This window comes from Cebus imitator, unplaced genomic scaffold (genome assembly GCF_001604975.1).
Source record: "Cebus imitator isolate Cc_AM_T3 unplaced genomic scaffold, Cebus_imitator-1.0 Scaffold296, whole genome shotgun sequence".
In the NCBI taxonomy this organism is placed as follows: Eukaryota; Metazoa; Chordata; class Mammalia; order Primates; family Cebidae; genus Cebus; species Cebus imitator.
In genome coordinates, this window is record NW_016107611.1 from 1,638,438 (window position 1) to 1,657,339 (window position 18,902).

Below are 18,902 nucleotides of genomic sequence, written 5' to 3' on the forward strand. Positions count from 1 at the left end.
TTGACCTCGTGATCCACCCGCCTCGGCCTCCCAAAGTGCTGGGATTACAGGCTTGAGCCACCGCGCCCGGCCCCTCAGCCTGTCAATTTCTATATCACACCTTCCACAAATCTGAAATGATCAGATGCAGTTGCTGGCTTCCTTGCAGATCAACTCAGCAAAGCTGACTTTGTTGATCCTGTTCATCTTTATAAGCCTAACTTCGCGTCTGGCCCTCGGTAGTCAAGATTTAAATGGATTTAAGTGAATGCATCGGTGAGGACAGACTGAAGCTGAGGGTTGGAGGTGGGTTTGTGGACAGACTTCCTGCTAGAGTTGGAGATGCCAAGTGAAGTGAGGGCTGGGGCTGGAGCTGGTGCCGGTGTGGCTGGGTGTGGGAATCAGGGTTTTTTTTTTTTTTTTTTACTCTGTTGCCCAGGCTGGAGTGCAGTATCATGATCTCAGTTTACTGCAACCTCTGCCTCCCGGGTTCAACCAATTCTTCCTGCCTCAGCCTCCCAAGTAGCTGTGATTACAGGCACCTGCCACTGCACCTGGTTAATTTTTGTATTTTTAGTAGACATGGGGTTTCACCATCTTGGCCAGGCTGGTCTTGAACTCCTGACCTTGTGATCCACCCATCTAGGCCTCCCAATGTGCTGGGATTACATGCATGAGCCACCACGCCTGGCCGTCAGAGTTACTTTTAAAGGCTAGGGACAGGGTGTGGTGGCTCACACCTATAATCCCAGCACTTTGGGAGGCCAAGGCTGGGGGATTGCTTGAGCCCAGGAGATCAGGACCAGCCTGGTAACATAGCAAGACCCCATAGCTACAAAAAAAAATTTTTTTTTAATTAGCCAGGCATGGTGGTGCACTGTAGTCCTAGCTACTAAGGGAGCTGAGGCAGGAGGATCACTTGAGCCTGGGAGGTGGAGGCTGCAGTGAGCCATGATCCCACCACTGGGCTCCAGCCTGGGCAACAGAGAGAGACTTGTCTCAAAACTTAAAAAAAAAAAAAAGTAATAAATAAAACCAGACTGGGTCCAGACTGGAATGCAATGGCTCAATCTCAGCTCACCGCAAACTCCACCTCCCAGGTTCAAGAGATTCTCCTGCCTCAGCCTCCCGAGTAGCTGGGACTACAGGCTTGCGCCGCCATGCCCGGCAAATTTTTGTATTTTTAGTAGAGACAGGGTTTCACCATGTTGGTCAGGCTGGTCTTGAACTCCTGACTTTGTGATCTGCCTGCCTCAGCCTCCCAAAGTGCTGGGATTACAGGTGTGAGCCACCATGTCCAGCCTCCACCCCCGCCTTTTTAAAAATTATTTTTATTATTTTAATTTAGAGACAGGGTCTCACTATGTTGCCCAGGCTGGTTTCAAACTCCTGGGCTTGAGTGATACTCCTGGTCTGGCCTCCCAAAGTGCTGGGATTACAGGCGTGAGCCACCACGCTCAGACCCTTAAAATTTTTTTTTAATTGATATACAATTCGCCTACATAAAATTCACCCTTTTCAAGGAGAGTCCAGTAGGTTTTAGTATATTCACAAGACTGCAGCAAGCGTCACCACTATCTAATTCCAAAAGATTCTCAACACCCCAAAAAGAAACCTGGTACCCATTAGCAGTGACTTCTCATTCCCCCGCCCCTAACCCCTGGCGACCATTAATCTACTTTCTGTCTATGGATTTGCCAATTCTAATATTTCATACGAATGGAAGCATACCATAAGTGGTCTTTTGTGTCTGTTTCTTTCGCTAAGCATGCTGTTTTCAAGGTTCATCCACTTTGCAGCCTCCCCATTGTAAGCCTCAGCTCCTCCCCGCATCTGGGAAATGGGGTGCTGACGCTGCTGGGGAGGGAGGGCAAGGGTGGACCCTGGACTGTGTGGGGCGCGTGCAGGGAGGTGATCGGCTGCCCCCGAGTGGTGCATGGAAGAACTGCAGCTCTCCGCGCCAGGGCGGGGAAGGGGTTGCCGGCGCTCAGCCCCTCTAGCCCCAAGACCCCCACTTTCACCATGCAGCGTCCCTGGGATCACGGTACTTCCAGATCACTACCCTGGAACTCCTCCCTCCGTGCCACGGTCCCTGAGACTCCTCGGGCCTTATTTGCCAAATAACAATAATAATGTCCCCACAGATAAAGTTTGAATCTGGCTCCCTGTGAAGCACTTTATTTAGAGATTCTCATTGATTTGTTAGCAATAACAAATTAAAATAACAAATAAATATAAACAAATTAACAAACAAAAATAGTAGCAGCCTGAGGTTGCTGCTGTGATGACTCAGAGACAGGAAACCCCCAGTGGTTGAGAGAGGGTCCAAGTTCTGGAGTTTGGGTGCGCTTGGATTCAAAGCATATAGCCGTGCCACTGATTTGCTGTGTGACCTTCATGGTGCCACGTTTCTCCCTTCCTTGGGCCTCTGTTTCCTCACCTGCAAATGGGATTGATAAAGATGCTCCCTACCTCCTGGGGTGGCAGAAAGAAGTGCTCAGAGCCTGGCACAAAGGCAGCTCCCATGAGTCTATGTAGGCGATAGTACCAGTCAGTGCTGTGCTGGTGACTTTCACCACCAGCTCTCTGCCGGGTGCCAGGTCATCCCAGCACTTTGGGAGGCCGAAGAGGGGGGATCGCTGGAGCCTGAGAGTTGGTGATCAGCCTGGGCAACATGGCTACAAAAAATTAGCTCTGTGTGGTGGTGCACACCTGTAGTCCCAGCTACTTGGTGGGGCTGAGCTGGGAGGATTCCTTGAACCCAGGATGGCCAGGCTGCAGTGAGCCACAATCGCACCACTGCACTCCAGCCTGGGTGGTGCAGTGAGACCCTGTCTCAAAAACACAACAAAACACCCCGGCTCTGCAGGTGGGGGTGGGGAGCCTTCATCTGTAGCATTTGCCAATTTCCACGGTATGAACATTCCCACCATTGCTAATTTCAAGCTACCAAGGTGATGTCACAAGGCATTTTTGCCCCCCATTACACGGTAATTTTAGTGTGCAGCTACAATAGACGTAAGTAACCTCAGGATCACAGATAATAGCAAATGTGGTAAGGTAATTAGGACATGACGAGTATGTATTACCTTTAATATAATTTATTTAATTGTATGTTTGCCTAATTTAATTTTTAATAATGGCTGTGTTTAACAACCAGTTCCAAAATTCCTGAGACATAACCATCAGCTCCATCCAGCCAGATCCAGCGCGCTGCTGTTTTAGAAGGGGAAACTGAGGCAGAAACTGAAGTGGTCAGCCAGGCACAGGACCCTTCCCAAAACCGTGTGATTCCCAGGCTAGCACTATGTAATGCCCGTTTTTCTTTCATCCCATCCTGGTCCACAGAGTATGGGTAGACCCCACAGGGCTGTGTGGCCTCCGAGAGGCCCTTGCCCTCTCTGGTCTCAGTCCGGCCCGCATTAGGAGTGGCCGTGCCCTGCAGGTGAATACCTGCACAGGTTCCTTCACACCTGCTTCAGCCCTGCCCGTGAGCAACACAGGGATCCTCCCTCTCACTTTACAGACTGGGAAAGTGAAGCCCAGAAAGGGCGAGCTTGCGCCGGGTCACACAGGTGGACAGAGAGGGTCCCCACATGCCAGCCAGGGTGCAGAGGAGACGACACTGCAGCCCCAACCTGGGGGTCTGGAGCTATGTGCGTGGGCGGAGGCGGCCTGACCAGGAGGTCACTGAGCTCTCTGCAGTGGCCAAGCCCCGCACACCATCCCCTTCGCCCACCCCACCCTAAGGCCTCGGAGGGGAGAGCTTCTGCCCCCACCCCCCACTGGGGAGAGAATGTGGGGGGGGCGGGGGAGGGACAATGTGGCAGCGCCTCTGGGGGCGTCTCTCTGGCTCAGTCCCTTTATCTCCATCTCTTCACAGATCTCTGCGTCTCTGTGTCTCTTTGTCTCTCCCTGTGTGTGTGTGTGGGGGGGGGGGGACTCGCTGAGTCTTTGTCCCTCTGCGTCGCTGGGTCTCTCTGCCTCGGTCTCCCCGTTCATCTCCTTGCGCCTCTCTCTCCGCCCTTTTGTAACTCATCTCTCTCGCTCTTTGTGTCTCTCTGTCTCCACGTCTCTCGATCTCTCTCTCTCTGCGTCTCTGGCGCTCTGCCCCGGACTCTCTCTCCCCTTTTCTCCTCTGCGGTGCGTCTCTCCTCTCGGGCGAGAGCCACCTCCCCGCCGGCGCGCCCAGACCCGCCTCCGCCCCCGGAGCCCCCGGCGCCCGGGACCAGCCCGGGCCTGTGCCTTTAAGGGCCGGCGGCGGGAGGCGGGGTCCCGGCGCCCCGCCCTGCCACCCCTCCCCCTGACGTCCCTTCCTCCCTCCCCAGCCCCTCCACCGCCTCCCTCCGCCGCCGCCTGGGCCGGCTCCGCGCCCCCTCTGCGGCCCCCGCCCGCCCACCCGCCGCCCCCATGGCGCCCGGGGTCCCCGCTGCACGGGGCCACTAGGACCCTCGGCGTCCCTTCCCCTCCCCCGCCCTGCCCCCTCTCCCGGGGCGCGGACCCGGGCGTTCTCGGCGCCCAGCTTTTGAGCTCGCCTCCCCAGGCCGGCGGGGGGGGAGGGGAAGAGAGGGGACCCTGGGACCCCCGCCCCCCCCACCCGGCCGCCCCTGCCCCCTCGGGACCAGGAGAAGATGTCTTCGCGGACGGCGCTGGCCCCGGGCAACGATCGGAACTCGGACACGGTGAGTGGGGCCCAGCCCCTTGGGAAGCCCTGGCTGGGTCCGGCCGCCAGACCTTTCGCCCCGCTGTGCCCCTCGCCCCGGGAGCCCCTACCCTGGTTTCCAGGGCTCGACCCGGCTCGTCACCTCTCGACCCCTTCCGGACTTCCAGGCCTCTCGGCCCTCCCCACCTTTTCCAGCCCAGCCCGACCCCTGGGGGCGCCGCTCTCTCGGGACCCCTCTCTTGTCCCCGTGCAGACCGCTTCCGCTCGGGTCTCTTCCCTCCAGGAAGCCCCCTCCCCTGCTTCCAGGAGCCCCTCCCTTCTCTCGCGCCTGCTAAGCCCCTTCCTCTCCAGGCCGTCCGCGTCCGACACCTCGCCCCCTCCCGGATTTGCAGGGCCCCTGACCCCCCAAGGCCCGACGCTGGCTCTCACAGCAGGGCCTGGCCCAGTCCTGCCTCTGGCTCCGGCCTTCCGTGTCTGGGGCTGGGTGCTGGCCCCCCAGCAGTCCCCCTCCTCTCCTTCCCAGCCCTCTGCCCCTCCAGGACCCACCCGCGGCGCCTGTGGGCAGCCCCTGTCAGGAAGCTGGTTTCCACCTCTCCTGGGCCCCGGCCCTTTTCTGGCTTCTTCAAGGTCTCTCCCTTCCCAGGCCTGGTCCCCATTTTCCCAACAGCCCTATCCCTAGATCCCAGCACCCCGGGGCCCCCAGATGCCACCTGGACCCTTTCTGGTCTCTTCCCCTCCCAGGAAGCCTTGGCCTCCAACTTCCAGGTCCCCACCTCGCCCAGGCTCCTATTTCTAGGCCCTGGACCAGTCTGACTCCAGGCCTCATCCGCCCTCTGTCAACTTCTCAGCTTCAGGCAAGCCCCTTCCCCAACCCCCAACCTCTGGATGCCCTGCTAGGCCAGACTCAGGCCCCTTCCGCACAAGCCACCATCCTTTCTCCTGCCTTAGCACTTCCCCCTTCCTTGCTGGGGACCTGGCCTCCAAAGGAAGCCCCCTCCCCAGCTTCAGAGGCCTTCCTCAGCCACAGGGCCTGGCCCTAGATCCTTCTTCCAGAAAACTCCTGGACCTGAAGCCTCTCATCTTGCCCTGGCTGCAAGCCCTCTTCCTTTGGGGTCAGTCTGCTGGAAGCCTTCTCCCCAAATTTCTAGACCCCATGACCTCCCCCAAGGCTCAGGCTTTATCCTGCTGAGCTGCTCCTTGCCCAAGTACCCCCTACCGCATACTCCCAGGCCCCCAGAGACCCTTCTCTAGTTTCAAGGACTGCTCCCAGAAACCCCCTTCACTGTTTCCTAGGAGCTTCCCCAAGCCCCAGGGATTGCTGGTCTCTGACTTCCGCTGCCCCCATGGTTATGTCACTTTCTACCATCCCCAGGCGCCCCCTGCCCTGACACTGCTTCCCAGACAGTCCCAGGGAGGCCCCTCCCATCTCCTGTGTCTGGTCACTCATCACCTCCAAAGACCTGCCCACCACCAGTCCTAGACTTCTCCCCAGCTGGGATCTTCATCCCTTCCTCCAAATCCTTCTGCCAGCTCCCTGCCCCCTTCCCCCCATTTCCCTCACCTCCAGAAGACCCCCCCACCTCCTGTGATCAGAGAGATTTATGTCTGCCCCTTCCTCATCTTGCAGATCCCTCCCTCACAGAGACCACTCCCCATCATCACTATAGGAGAACTGCAATTTGGAGTCTAATAAAATACCACCACCTCCGTTCCTCAGTCACTCCAATCCCCAGTGAGGGGCCAGGCACTCCACAGCTGTGGGCCCCAGTGCCGGCCCGGCCAGCTTGTTTGCCTGTGTCCTCAGACAGCTGGTTCTTCCTTTCTGAGCCTCAGTTTCTTGCCCTGGAAAATAGGGGTGACCGCTTGAGTGCCTCCGAGGCTTACTCGATTCGGGCGAAGCCTGGCACCTAGGAAGCACTCCACAAATGCCAGCTGCTATTGTGGCTGTGGGTATGAGTCAGACGGCCCGTGGATTCTCGGCTCAGGGCTGTCGGTAGTTGTGGAGTGAGCCTGCAGATTCGCTCCCAGCTTGGAGCCTCAGTTTCCTTGTCTGTGCGTCGGATTGATGATGGCATCTCCCCATTAGGGATGTTTTGCAGGAGCTGATGATATGATGTGACTAAGGTGCACAGAGCCTGGCATGTGTGTCGGCTGTCGTGGTTATTAGTATTACTTTAATTGTTCAGATAAACTTGGGTTCACATCCTGTTTCTTGGGACACATCCTGTCCCTCCCTAGCTGTGTGACCTCAGGCAAGTAACCTCACCTCTCTGAGCCTTGCTTTCCTTGTCTGTTAAGTGGAACGCCTGATGACGCCTAGCTGTTCCCTGGGTTGTTGAGACGTGTGCCCGGTGCGGATTTGAGGACGGCTAATCCCCTTTTCTCCTCCGATTCTTGTCACTAAGATCTGCCTGTCAGTCCTGGCCGGGAGTCACCTGCCTGCCTCTGGAATGGGAGGTGGCAGCCCCCTCTTTGCTACCTGGTTACCATGGCCACAGCCACGTGGGGTCATGCTACCCCACCCCAAGTTCCAGGGCCCCCCACCAGGGGGCCAGCCTCCCCAGGTTCCCTAGCAACAGGCCCTGGTGTTGGGGTGCCAGCTGGGCGAGAGGGAGCCAGGCAAGCTGGTGGTAAGGGACAATTTTAGCACCCACCCCCGGCCCCCAGGGGCTTTGTCACCCAGCTACCCCTCGAAGGGGTCCCTCATCCTTGCTGCCTTCAGCGTGGTGCCATCCCACCTCCAGCTGGCCGCCCTGGCGCTGCCTGACGGGGGTTCTTTTCCAGGTCCTTAACACAGTGGGGATCGGAGGCCTTATCTCCAGGATCTCCACCTGCCTCCCCGGTCTCCCCTGGGAGGAAGCCTGGGGCGGTGGGGAAGCGAACAGGAGGAGTCAGGAGGCTGGGGTTCGCATCCCAGCACTGCTCCATCTGCCCTGTGACCTTGGGGGAGGGACTCCCCCCTGCCTGAGTCTGGAGACTGCAGATCACAACTGGACCCACATTGGAGGCCAGGGTGAGGTCAAGGCGGGCAGTGGCAGACATGTGGTTAGGGCCCTGGCCGCGGTGGTTGGAACTGCCCAGCCATGGGGAGATTGTCTTTCTGCCCCTGTGAATGGACTGTGTAACCTTCACATGGCACCTTCCCTCTCCAAGGCTGTTTCTCCCCTGGGAGCCTGGAGTTGCTCCCTGGGCTACCTCGGGAATTAAGTGTAGGCGAGGCGCCCATTTGCACAGGACGTGGCCCGTAGCGTGAGCTGCTTCATAGAAATGGTTCATGACCCGGGGTGGTAGCTCATACCTCTAATCCCAACACTTTGGGAGACCCGGCAGGAGGATGGCTTGAGTCCAGGAGCTGAAGACCGGCCTGGGCAACATAGGAAGACTCCATCTCTACTGAAAAATCACAAAATTAGCTGTGCGCGATGGTGCAGCCCTGTGATCCCAGCTACTCGGGAGGCTGAGGTGGGAGGGTTGTTTGCTTGAACCCAGGCACTTAAGGTTGCAGTGAGACTTGATTGCACCACTGCACTTCAGCTTGGGCAACAGAGCAAGACCTGTCTCAAAAAACAAAAAAACACAAAAGGTTCAGGTGTGGTATTATGACAGTGAAAAGCATCAAGACTAGTGGGAACCATCTGGGCGGGGTGGCTCACGCCTGTAATCCCAACACTTTGGGAGGCTGAGGTGGGTGGATCACCTAAGGTCAGGAGTTCGAGTCCAACCTGACCAGCACAGTGAAACCCCATCTCTATTGAAAATACGAAAATTAGCCACGATGGTGGGCACCTGTAATCCCAGCTACTCGGGAGGCTGAGGCAGGAGAATTGCTTGAACCCCGGCGGCTGAGGTTAACGGTGAGCTGAGATCATCCCACTGCACTCCATCCTGGGCAACAAGAGCAAAACTCCGTCTCAAAAAAAAAAAAAAAAAAAAAAAGACTGGTGGAAACTGTCTCGGTTCAGATCTTGCGTCTGGGCCTCAGTTTCCCCTCCGTAAAGTGGAAATGATAGTGTGGTAATGGCCTTATATAGCATCAGTGACCTGCATTAATTGTTACTTGTCATTGCTATCAAGTAGTCCAGCGGTGACTCTGCGAGACCCGGCCCCCAGCCCTCAGCCTCCTGGCCTTTCTTCCTCCCCTCCCATGTTCCTTCTGCTTCCCACTCCAGCCTTGGGAAGGACACAGACAGAAATGCCTTGGCAGGGGCCTCAGGTGCCCTGACCCCAGCCCTGAAAGGGAGACACAGTCCCTGGGGCTTCCAATCAGGGCAGGGCAGCTCGGAGCAGGCAGGTGACTTGCAGGGGGAGAGAGGCCAGGGAGGGACAGGACAGTAGGAACAGAACATGGGGAGGAGAGAAGCCACAGCGTGGGAGACAGCAAGTCAGGGCGCTGTTCAAGCCTTGGGTGTTTCAGGGGGCGGCAGAAGCAACAATGTTTCCCGTGGAAGGAGGATACGGATGGAACCAGGACTCAGGGCCAGTGAAAGACTTGGTTACATGGCAGGGCGAGGTGGCTCTCGCCTGTAATCCCAGCACTTTGGGATACCAAGGCAGTTGGATCACCTGAGGTCAGGAGTTCGAGACCGGCCTGACCAACATAATGAAACCCTGTCTCTACTAAAAATACAGAATTAACCAGGTGTGGTGGCACATGCCTGTAATCACAGCTACTCGGGAGGCTGAGGCAGGAGAATGGCTTGAATCCAGGAGGTAGAGGTTGCAGTAAGCTGAGATCGCACTACTGCATTCCAGCCTGGGCAACAAGAGCGAAACTCTGACTCCAAAAAAAAAAAAAAAAAAATACTTGGTTACAATGTTTGGAGTCCAATCTGGGGCAACAGTAATTGGAATAAAATGTTAGGGACATTCCACTGGGAATCAAATGTTGACATTTGCTTTGAAGTAGAATTTGGGGGCTGGAGAGGGGACAGTGGATGGGTGAATACACGCAGGTCCAGTGGTGGTAGAGGAGGAGCCTCGGGTCCAGATTGAGGTCAGCGTTGATTGGGGTTGAGAGCAGCCTCATTTAGAGCAGAATATTGTGGAGGTGATCCAGGCTCCAGGCCAGGCACATCCTGCTTTTTCACGCTTTGCCTTATTGAACTTCACGGACACTGTGTTTTCTACAAATTAAAGGTTTCTCACAACCCTGTGTTGAGCAAGCCTGTGGGCAATGTTTCCAGCAGCTGGTGCACAAGTCATGTCTCTGGGTCACATTTTGGTAACTGACGAAAATTTCAAACTTTTTCATTATTATAATAATATCTGCTATGGTGATCTGTGGTCAGTGATGTTTTTCTTTTTTTCTTTTCTTTTTTTTTTGGAAACAGGGTCTCACTCTGTTGCCCAGGCTGGAGTGCAATGGCATGATCAAGGCCCACTGCTGCAGCCTCGACCTCATGGGGCTCAAGCGATCTTCCCATCTCAGCCTCCCCAGTAGCTGGGCCTGTAGGCATATGCCACCATGCCTAGCTAATTTTTTATTTTTATTTTTTAATTTCTTCTAGAGACAGGCGTCTCACTTCATTGCCCAGGCAAATGAAGTGAGACACCTGTCTCTAGAAAAAACTCAAACTCCCTGGCTTCAAGTGATCCTCCAGCCTCGTCAATGATTTTTTTTTTTTCCCTCTCTGAAATGGAGTCTCGCTCTGTCGCCCAGGGTGGATGGTAGTAGTACCGTCTCGGCTCACTGCAGCCTCCGCCTCCCGGGTTCAAGCAATTCTCCCGCCTCAGCCTCCGGAGTAGCTGGGATTACCGGCGTGTGCCACCACACCTGGCTAATATTTTTGTATTTTTGGTACAGACAGGATTTCAGCATATTGGCAGGCTGGTCTCAAACTCCTGATCTTGTGATCTGCCTGCCTCGGCCTCCCAAAGTGCTGGGATTACAGGTGTGAGCCACTGCGCCTGGCCATTATTTTTTTTTAATTGTGATTCACTGAAGGTTCGAAGGATTGTTAGCAGCTTTTAACAATAAAGTATTGCAAAATTAAAGTATGTACCTTGTTTTGTAGATGTAATGCTATTATTGTATACTTAACAGACTACAGTGTGGTATATACATACTGGTTTTTTTGTTATGAGACGGAGTCCCACTCCGTCGCACAGGCTGGAGTGCAGTGGTGGGATCTCAGCCCACTGCAACCTCCCCCTTCCCTGGTTTGATTGATTCTCCTGCCGCAGCCTCCCAAGTACCTGGGATTACAGCCATGCGTCACCAGGCCCAGCTAATTTTTGTATATTTTGTAGAGACGGGGTTTCCCCATGTTGACCAGGCTGGTCTCAAACTCCTGACCTCAGGTGATCCGCCCGCCTTGGCCTCCCAAAGTGCTGGGATGACAGGCATGAGCCACCTCGCCTGGCCCATATTTTTTATATGCACTGAGAATCCAAAAAATTCATGTGCCTTGCTTTTTTGCAATATTTGCTTTATTATGGTAGTCTGGAGCCAAACTTGTGGTATCTCTGAGGTGTGCATGTATTTAGAAAAGGAGGTGGGAGGCCCGTCCCGGTGGCTCATGCCTGTAATCCCAGCACTTTGGGAGGGTGAGGCAGGTGGATCACCTGAGGTCAGGAGTTTGAGACCAACCTAGCCAACATGGTGAAACCACATCTCTACTAAAAGTACAGAAATCAGCCAGGTGTGATGGTGCACGTCTGTAATCCCAGCTACTTGGGAGGCTGAGGCAGGAGAATGGCTTGAACCCAGGAAGTGGAGGTTGCAGTCTGCTGAGATTGCGCCCCTGCACTCCAGCTTGGGTGACAGAGTGAGACTCTGTGCCCCTCCCCCAAAAAAACAAAGACAAGGAAGTTGGGGGTAGTCAGACTACAGTGAGGGTTGAAGAAGGGGCCTGATGCCTGGGCCCCAGATGCTGCAGATTTGGGGGGCCCAGGGGTTTTTGTTCTTGGAGGCATCTTTTTGTAGAGAAAGATGAAGGATGCAATGATGTCATGGCTCTCGGTGGCCTGAGTTTGAAAAGGGCCACAAAGGGACTGGGCAAGATGGCCCATGCCTGTAATCCCAGCACTTTGGGAGGCCGAGGCAGGTGGATCACCTGAGGTCAGGAGTTCCAGACCAGTCTGACCAACATGGAGAAACCCCGTCTCTATTAAAAATACAAAAATTGCCAGGCATGGTGGCGCAGGCCTGTAATCCCAGCTACTCGGGAGGCTGAGGCAGGAGAATTGCTTGAATCCGGGAGGCACAGGTTGTGGTGAGCTGAGATCGCGCCATTGCACTCCAGCCTGGCCAACAAAAGTGAAACTCCATTTTAAAAAAAAGGGCCACAAAGGGGCCGGTGGCCAGGCCTCAAGTTAACTGCACCAGCCCACGGGTGCCATGGAAGGTGGGATTGGATAGCTGCTCATGCCCCGTCTCCCCCGCCCAGCATGGCACGTTGGGCAGTGGCCGCTCCTCGGACAAAGGCCCGTCCTGGTCCAGCCGCTCGCTGGGTGCCCGTTGCCGGAACTCCATCGCCTCCTGTCCCGAGGAGCAGCCCCACGTGGGCAACTACCGTCTGCTGAGGACCATCGGGAAGGGCAACTTTGCCAAAGTCAAGCTGGCTCGGCACATCCTCACTGGTCGGGAGGTGAGTATGGGCATGGGGTGGGGCTCGGGGCAGGTTCCTGCGGGACCGGGGCTTCCTGGGAGGTTGATACAGGTCGGGATTGGCCCTGGGCTTGCTTTACAGCCTCAGAGAGAGTCCCTGACTCTCTCTGGGACGGATCCCAATATCTCCGATTTTCCCAGAACAACCCCCGTGGGAAAAGAGAACCAATTTCGCCGGGCGCGGTGGCTCACGCCTGTAATCTCAGCACTTTGAGAGGCCGAGGCGGGCAGATCACCTGAGGTCAGGAGTTCAAGACCAGCCTGGCCAACATGGTGAAACCCCGTCTTTAAAAAAAAAGAAAAAAAAAAAAGAGAGAATCAATTTCAGATATCCCTGAAATTGCCAAGAAATCTCAGATCACACGCAGCCTGATATGTTGCATTGCTAAGGATGCATGTGGCTTTTGTCGATAAACCCGATCTATGGCTGGATGCCGTGGCTCACACCTGTAATCCCAGCACTTTGAGAGGCCAAGGTAGGAGGATTGCTTGAGCTCAGGAGTTTGAGACCAGCCTGGGCAACATGGCGAGACTTAGTCTCTACTAAAAAAAAAATAAAATTTGTAAAAAAGGAGCTGGGTGTGGTGATGCATGTCTGCGGTCCCAGCTACTTGGGAGGCTGAGGTGGGAGGATCACTTGAGCCCACGAGTTCCAGGCTCTGGTGAGCTGTGACCTCACCACTGTACTCCAGCCTGGGTGACAGAGTGAGATGCATCTCAAAAAATAAAAATAAAATCAAAGAGGGCTGGGCATGGTGGCTCACACCTATAATCCAGTACTTTCAGAGGGCGAGGCAGGTGGATTGCTTGAGATCAGGAGTTTGAGATCAGCTTGACCAACATGGTAAAACCTTGTCTCTACTAAAAATACAAAAATTAGCTGGGCATGGTGGCACATGCCTATAATCTCAGCTACTGAGGAGGCTGAAGCCGGAGTATCACCTGGACCTGGGAGGTGGAGGTGGCGGTGAGCAGAGATCATACCACTGCACTCCAGCCTGCCTGACAGAGCAAGACTGTGTCTCAAAAAAAATAAAAAAGGCTGGGCATGGTGGCTCACGCCTGTAATCCCAGCACTTTGGGAGGCCAAGGCAGGCAGATCACCTGAGGTCGGGAGTTCAAGACCAGCCTGGCCAACACAGTAAAACCCCATCTCTACTAAAAATACAAAAATGAGCTGGGTGTGATGGCAGGCACTTGTAATCTAGCCAATCAGGAGACTGTGGCAGAAGAATCTCTTGACCCTGGGAGGCAGAGGTTGCAGTGAGCTGAGATAGTGCCACTGCACTCCAGCCTCCGCAACAGGAGTGAGATTCCACCTCAAAAATAATAATAATAATAATATTTTTTTTTTTAAAGTAGGCCGGGTGCGGTGGCTCATGCTTTTAATCCCAGCACTTTGGGAGGCCAAGGTGAGTGGGTCACCTGAGGTCAGGAGTTCGAGACCAACCTGGCCAACATGGTAAAACCCCATCTCTACTAAAAAAAAAATACAAAAATTAGCTGGGCGCGGTGGCGCATTCCTGTAATCCCAGCCACCTGGGAGGCTGAGGTAGGAAAATCACTGGAACCTGGGAGGCAGAGGCTGCAGTGAGCTGAGATTGTGCCACTGCACTCCAGCCTGGGTGATAGAGCAAGACTCTGTCCTAAAAAATAATAATAAAAATAAAAAAGTAGGCCGGGCACGGTGGCTCAAGCCTGTAATCCCAGCACTTTGGGAGGCTAAGGCGGGTGGATCACGAGGTCAAGAGATCAAGACCATCCTGGTCAACATGGTAAAACCTCGTCTCTACTAAAAATACAAAAAACATTAGCTGGGCATGGTGGCGCGTGCCTGTAATCCCAGCTACTCAGGAGGTTGAGGCAGGAGAATTGCCTGAACCCAGGAGGCGGAGGTTGCGGTGAGCCGAGATCGCGCCATTGCACTCCAGCCTGGGTAACAAGAGCGAAACTCCGTCTCAAAAAAAAAATAAAAAATAAAAAAGTAAAATAAACCGAAGCTGCCTCTGTTTTAAGGATGGTCTTTGATTCCTTGAAATCTTCCTGTGATCTGGAGAACACAGCAGGTTTATTCATGTTGTGTTCTCAGTTACACAGAGCGGGCATTTGTGCTGAGTATGGCAACATTATTGCAAAAAGGGTCCACAGAGGCCTTGCAACCTAGATATGAGGCCTCTAACTCACTTAGAGGAAAAAGGGTGGTGGGCGATTTCATGATTTCCTCCCCACCCCTCCTTCAACTTCAGATAAATGATTGAAAGGAATTCTCCTGCTTTGGATGGACTCTCCCCTCATGCTGTCCACACCATTCACACAAAAGACACCAGGCCCTGATGGTCTTACAGGCAAATTCTACCAGATGTTCACATTTTATGCCAGTTATTCCAGAGACTAAAGAAAGAACTTCCACTGCCTGACTGGTTTTTATGCGCTAGTTTGTCCTTAAGAGCAAAACCAGACAAGAAACAAAATTACAGGCCAATCTGGTGGACGTAGGTACAAAAATCTCATGCAAAATATTAACAAATAGAACCTGGCAAATCAATCAAAGAAAGCTGCGTGATGACAAAGCTGGCTTTTTCTCGGGAATGCAAAGTTCTTTTCCCTCTGACAATTTATTCATGTACTTCACCACATTCTCAGACTGAAGGAGAGAAACCATATGATCGTCTCAATATTGGCATAAAAAGTGTTTGACAAAATTTTTAAAAACCCGTTCGTGAGAATATGAGGAAAGCTCAGGGGCCCTCTCTTTCATGAAGAACACATGGTTCCCTATATGTGGGTCTGGCTCCAGGGGTTTCCGAGAGGGACCAGCCTCTAAGGAAACAAGGCCTCCAAAGGGAAGAATTCTTTTCTTTTTTGAGATGGAGTCTTGCTCCGTCACCCCGACTGGAGTGCAATGGCACCATCTCGGTTTACTGCAACCTCTGCCTCTGAGTTCAAGCAATTCTCCCTCAGCTTCCTGAGTTGCTGGGACTACAGGTGCCCGCCACCACACCCAGCTAACTTTCGTATTTTTAGTAGAGATAGGGTTACACCATGTTGGCCGGGCTGGTCTCAAACTCTTGACCTCAGGTGATCTGCCTACCTTGACCTCCCAAAGAGTGGGGATTACAGGCATGAGCCGCCACGCCTGGCCGGAAGAATTCTTTAATCCCGTGGATTTGGGACCTCTTGGGGAGTAGCCTCAAAACCCTTTGGGAAAACTATAAACCTAGGGCTGAATTAAGAGTTTTAAAGGCCAGGCATGGTGGCTCACTCCTGTAACCCCAGCACTTTGGGAGGCCAAGGTGGGTGGATCACCTGAGGTCAGGAGTTCGAGGCCAGCCTGGGCAACATGGAGAAGCCCCTTCTCTACTAAAAAATGCAAAATTAGCCGGGTGTGGTGGCGCATGCCTGTAATCCCAGCTGCTCTGGAGGCTGAGGCAGGAGAATCACTTGAACCTTGGAGGTGGAGGTTGCAGTGAGCTGAGATGGTGCCCCTGCACCCCAGCCTGGGCAACAAGAGCGAAACTCCATCTCAAAAAAAAAAAAGTCGTAAGCTTTAAGAGGTAGATTCTATCAGGCTGCGTAAGTTTAGATCTGGTCCATAACTTAGTAGCCATGTAACTTTGGCCAAGTGGGTGAACTGCTCTGTGCCTCAGTTTCCCTACTGGTAAAGCGAGGATAATCCTATTAGCCAGATATTGGTGGCGTGTGCCTGTGGTCCCAGCTACTCAGGAGGCTGAGGTGGGAGGATCGGTTGAGCCCAGGAGGGCGAGGCTGTAGTGAGCTACGATCACACTACGCAACACCACTGTACTCTACCCTGGTGACAGAGCGAGACTCTGCCTCCAAAACAAACAAAAAGTGCGGGGGAATGGGAGGGATAATCTTAGGTTGTTGTGAGGACAAAGAGTTTGAATTTGTAAAGCACACAGGCCAGGCAGTGAGGGCTTAGTGCCTGTTAGCCAGTTGTTCTTTATTCCATGAGTCCTTTGTTCAAAACAAAGATGTGATGGGCGAGTGATCCCCTCAAGTCTTGGCCATGCCCCCATCCACTCAGCCACCTCTGGAGCAGCCTCAGCCAGGCCCTGCTGTGGAATAAGGATGTTTCTCTGCATAAGTGGGGGTGGCAGTGGAGACAGGACAGCTTGTGCAAAGGCCCGGAGGCCCCGAGATCCTCTCCACTGGGAATGGCCCAGAGTAGGGGCTCTACCAGGAGATGGGGCAAAGGAAGGGTATCCCAGGGCCATCTGAGCTGGGCCAGGCTGGAGTACAGTGGCACCATCTCAGGTCACTGCAACCTTTGCCTCCCAGGCTCAAGCAGTTCTCCCACCTCAGCCTCCCGAGTAGCCGGACTGCACCCAGCTAGTTTTTGCATTTTTAGTAAAGACAGGGTTTCGCCATGTTGACCAGTCTGGTCTTGAACTCCTGACCTCAAGTGATCCTCCCACCTCGGCCTCCCAATGTGCTGGGATTGCAGGCCTGAGCCACTGAGCCCAGCGGGGCCTGTGGTGCCTTGACCTTCCTTCCTCCTTTCCTTTCCTCTAGGTTGCCATCAAGATCATCGACAAAACCCAGCTGAACCCCAGCAGCCTGCAGAAGGTGAGGCTGGGGAGATGAGGGAGTGCAGGAGCCAGGCTCCCAGGATAGCCGGGTGACCCCCGACCCCTCCTTCAGGGGGTCGGCCTGGGAAAGGATCCCCCAAGCCACCCATCCTCACTCTCCTCTGTCTTCCTTTCCGGCCACGCCCAGCTGTTCCGAGAAGTCCGCATCATGAAGGGCCTAAACCACCCCAACATCGGTGAGGAGGGCACGGGAGCCAGTGTAGGGGCAGGCCACCAACAGGGACACTTGGAAAGGAGTTGGGGGGTGGTCAATGGCAGTGGTTAGAATAGGTGGAGACCTGCCAGGCATGGTGACCTACACCTGTAATCCCAGCACTTTGGGAGGCCCAGGCAGGTAGATCCCTTGAGGTCAGGAGTTTAACACCAGCCTGACCAACATGGTGAAACCCCATCTTTACTAAAAATACAAAAACTAGCTGGGCATGGTGGCAAGCGCCTGTAGTCCCTGCTGCTCAGGAGACTGAGGCAGGAAAGCTGCTTGAGCCGGGGAGGCGGAGGTTGCAGTGAGCCAAGATCGCACCACTGCACTCCAGCATGGACAATAACACGAGACTTTTTCTCAAAAAAAAAAAGTTAGAGACCTGGCTTTTCATAGTTGGGTCACTGCTGTGTGACCTTGGGCAAGTCACTTAACCTCTCTGAGCCTGTGTTTTGTCTTCTGGAGTACGGGTGATAAGAGGGCCTGTTACCAGGCCATTGTGAGGACTGACTAAGGTTGTGCGTTTAGGTGCTTAGTTTGGGCTGAGCGATGGGACCTGGTCTGATTATTTCCACCAGCATCAACATCCTCACTGCCATTATCATTAGGCAGAGCGGGGAGAGCGGGGTCTTTGGTGAGAGAAGTGGAGTTTAGCTCCGCCTGGATGTGGCTGCCGCATTTGTTCATTCATTCATTCATTTACTCAGTAACTATTGATTGAGTGGCTGCTATGTGCTGGACCCTGGGGACACAGCAGGGAAGAAAACAAGACACAAATCCCTGGCCTCGTGGAGCTGACATTCTTGTGAGAGAGAAAGTGGAAAAGGTGGTAGAGGGGGGCTGAGGAATTTGGAAGATCTTGCTGTCAATAGGGAGCCATTGAGTGTTCTTGAGTGTGGGGGGAGGGGGCGGGTTATGGTTGGCATATTTGCATAGTTACTGAGTACAGGTCAGGAGGGGCCCTTTCTCCCTAACGCCCCGCACTGCCCCCGACCATTGCAGTGAAGCTCTTCGAGGTGATTGAGACTGAGAAGACGCTGTACCTGGTGATGGAGTATGCCAGTGCCGGTGAGCCACCCGCCCCCTCCGCCCCGTCCCCCCTGCCGCCCTCCCCGCCCCTGCACCTGACCCTGACCCCGCTCGGCCTCTGCCCTGCAGGAGAAGTGTTTGACTACCTCGTGTCGCACGGCCGCATGAAGGAGAAGGAAGCTCGAGCCAAGTTCCGACAGGTCGGGGCAGGGCTGAGGGGGGGGCTGGGGGCTGCCTGGGTCCCTGGGAGGGTGTCCCCTGACCTGCGGGCGGGGCTTAAGTCTGGGCAGGGGTGAAGGTGCAGAGTTGGGTGTCCTGGGTGTGCAGTGGCCCAGATGTGAGGGCATCTGGATGTAGGTATGCAGGTGCCCCGTTGGGTGAGTGAGAGGGTGTTTGGGCATGAAGGCACCCCGGTGTGCAGGTGTTGCATGTGGAAGGCACATGGGTGTGTCCAGCACGTGGGTGTGTGGGCGAGGGGGCACCAGGTTGCCAGGTGTGAGTGTGGCGGAGTGGTGTGAAAGATGTATGGGAAGTAAGTATGTGGGTGCCCAGGTGTGCAGGGAAGAGAGTGTAGGGCACCCCAGGTAGATGGGCAAGAGGGGGCTAGGGGGTGGCTGTGTAAGTTTGTAGGTGCCAGGGTGTGCTGATACATGGGTGTCCATGTGTGTGAGTACCCAGGTGTGTGATAGCAAGGACACCCAGGTATCTAAGAGTGTGGAAGTGGGCCATGGGTGGAGTAAGAGGACTTGCAGGTGTGAGGGCGCCCAGGTGTGCGGGTGAGATGTGCAGGTGTGAGGGCGCCCAGGTGTG

General features: G+C 54.5%; 1 protein-coding gene across 4 annotated transcripts in view; it reads left to right on the forward strand.

Annotated features, from left to right (window-relative positions):
* The first annotated feature begins 4,282 nt into the window (after positions 1-4,282).
* The window catches only part of MARK4 (microtubule affinity regulating kinase 4), a 47,040-nt gene continuing 32,420 nt past the window's right edge, over positions 4,283-18,902 (forward strand). For 2 of the 4 annotated variants that reach the window (XM_017502449.2, XM_017502448.2), the window contains exons 1-6: positions 4,283-4,661; positions 12,031-12,231; positions 16,788-16,841; positions 16,992-17,040; positions 18,066-18,131; positions 18,222-18,292. In XM_017502449.2, the coding sequence (XP_017357938.1) occupies positions 4,611-4,661; positions 12,031-12,231; positions 16,788-16,841; positions 16,992-17,040; positions 18,066-18,131; positions 18,222-18,292 (492 nt within the window). In that variant the 5' untranslated portion in view covers positions 4,283-4,610. Of the gene's footprint in view, positions 4,662-12,030; positions 12,232-16,787; positions 16,842-16,991; positions 17,041-17,770; positions 17,890-18,065; positions 18,132-18,221; positions 18,293-18,902 lie in introns of those variants that run through there. The other 2 variants (XM_017502450.2, XM_017502451.2) reach the window with 2 other exon arrangements.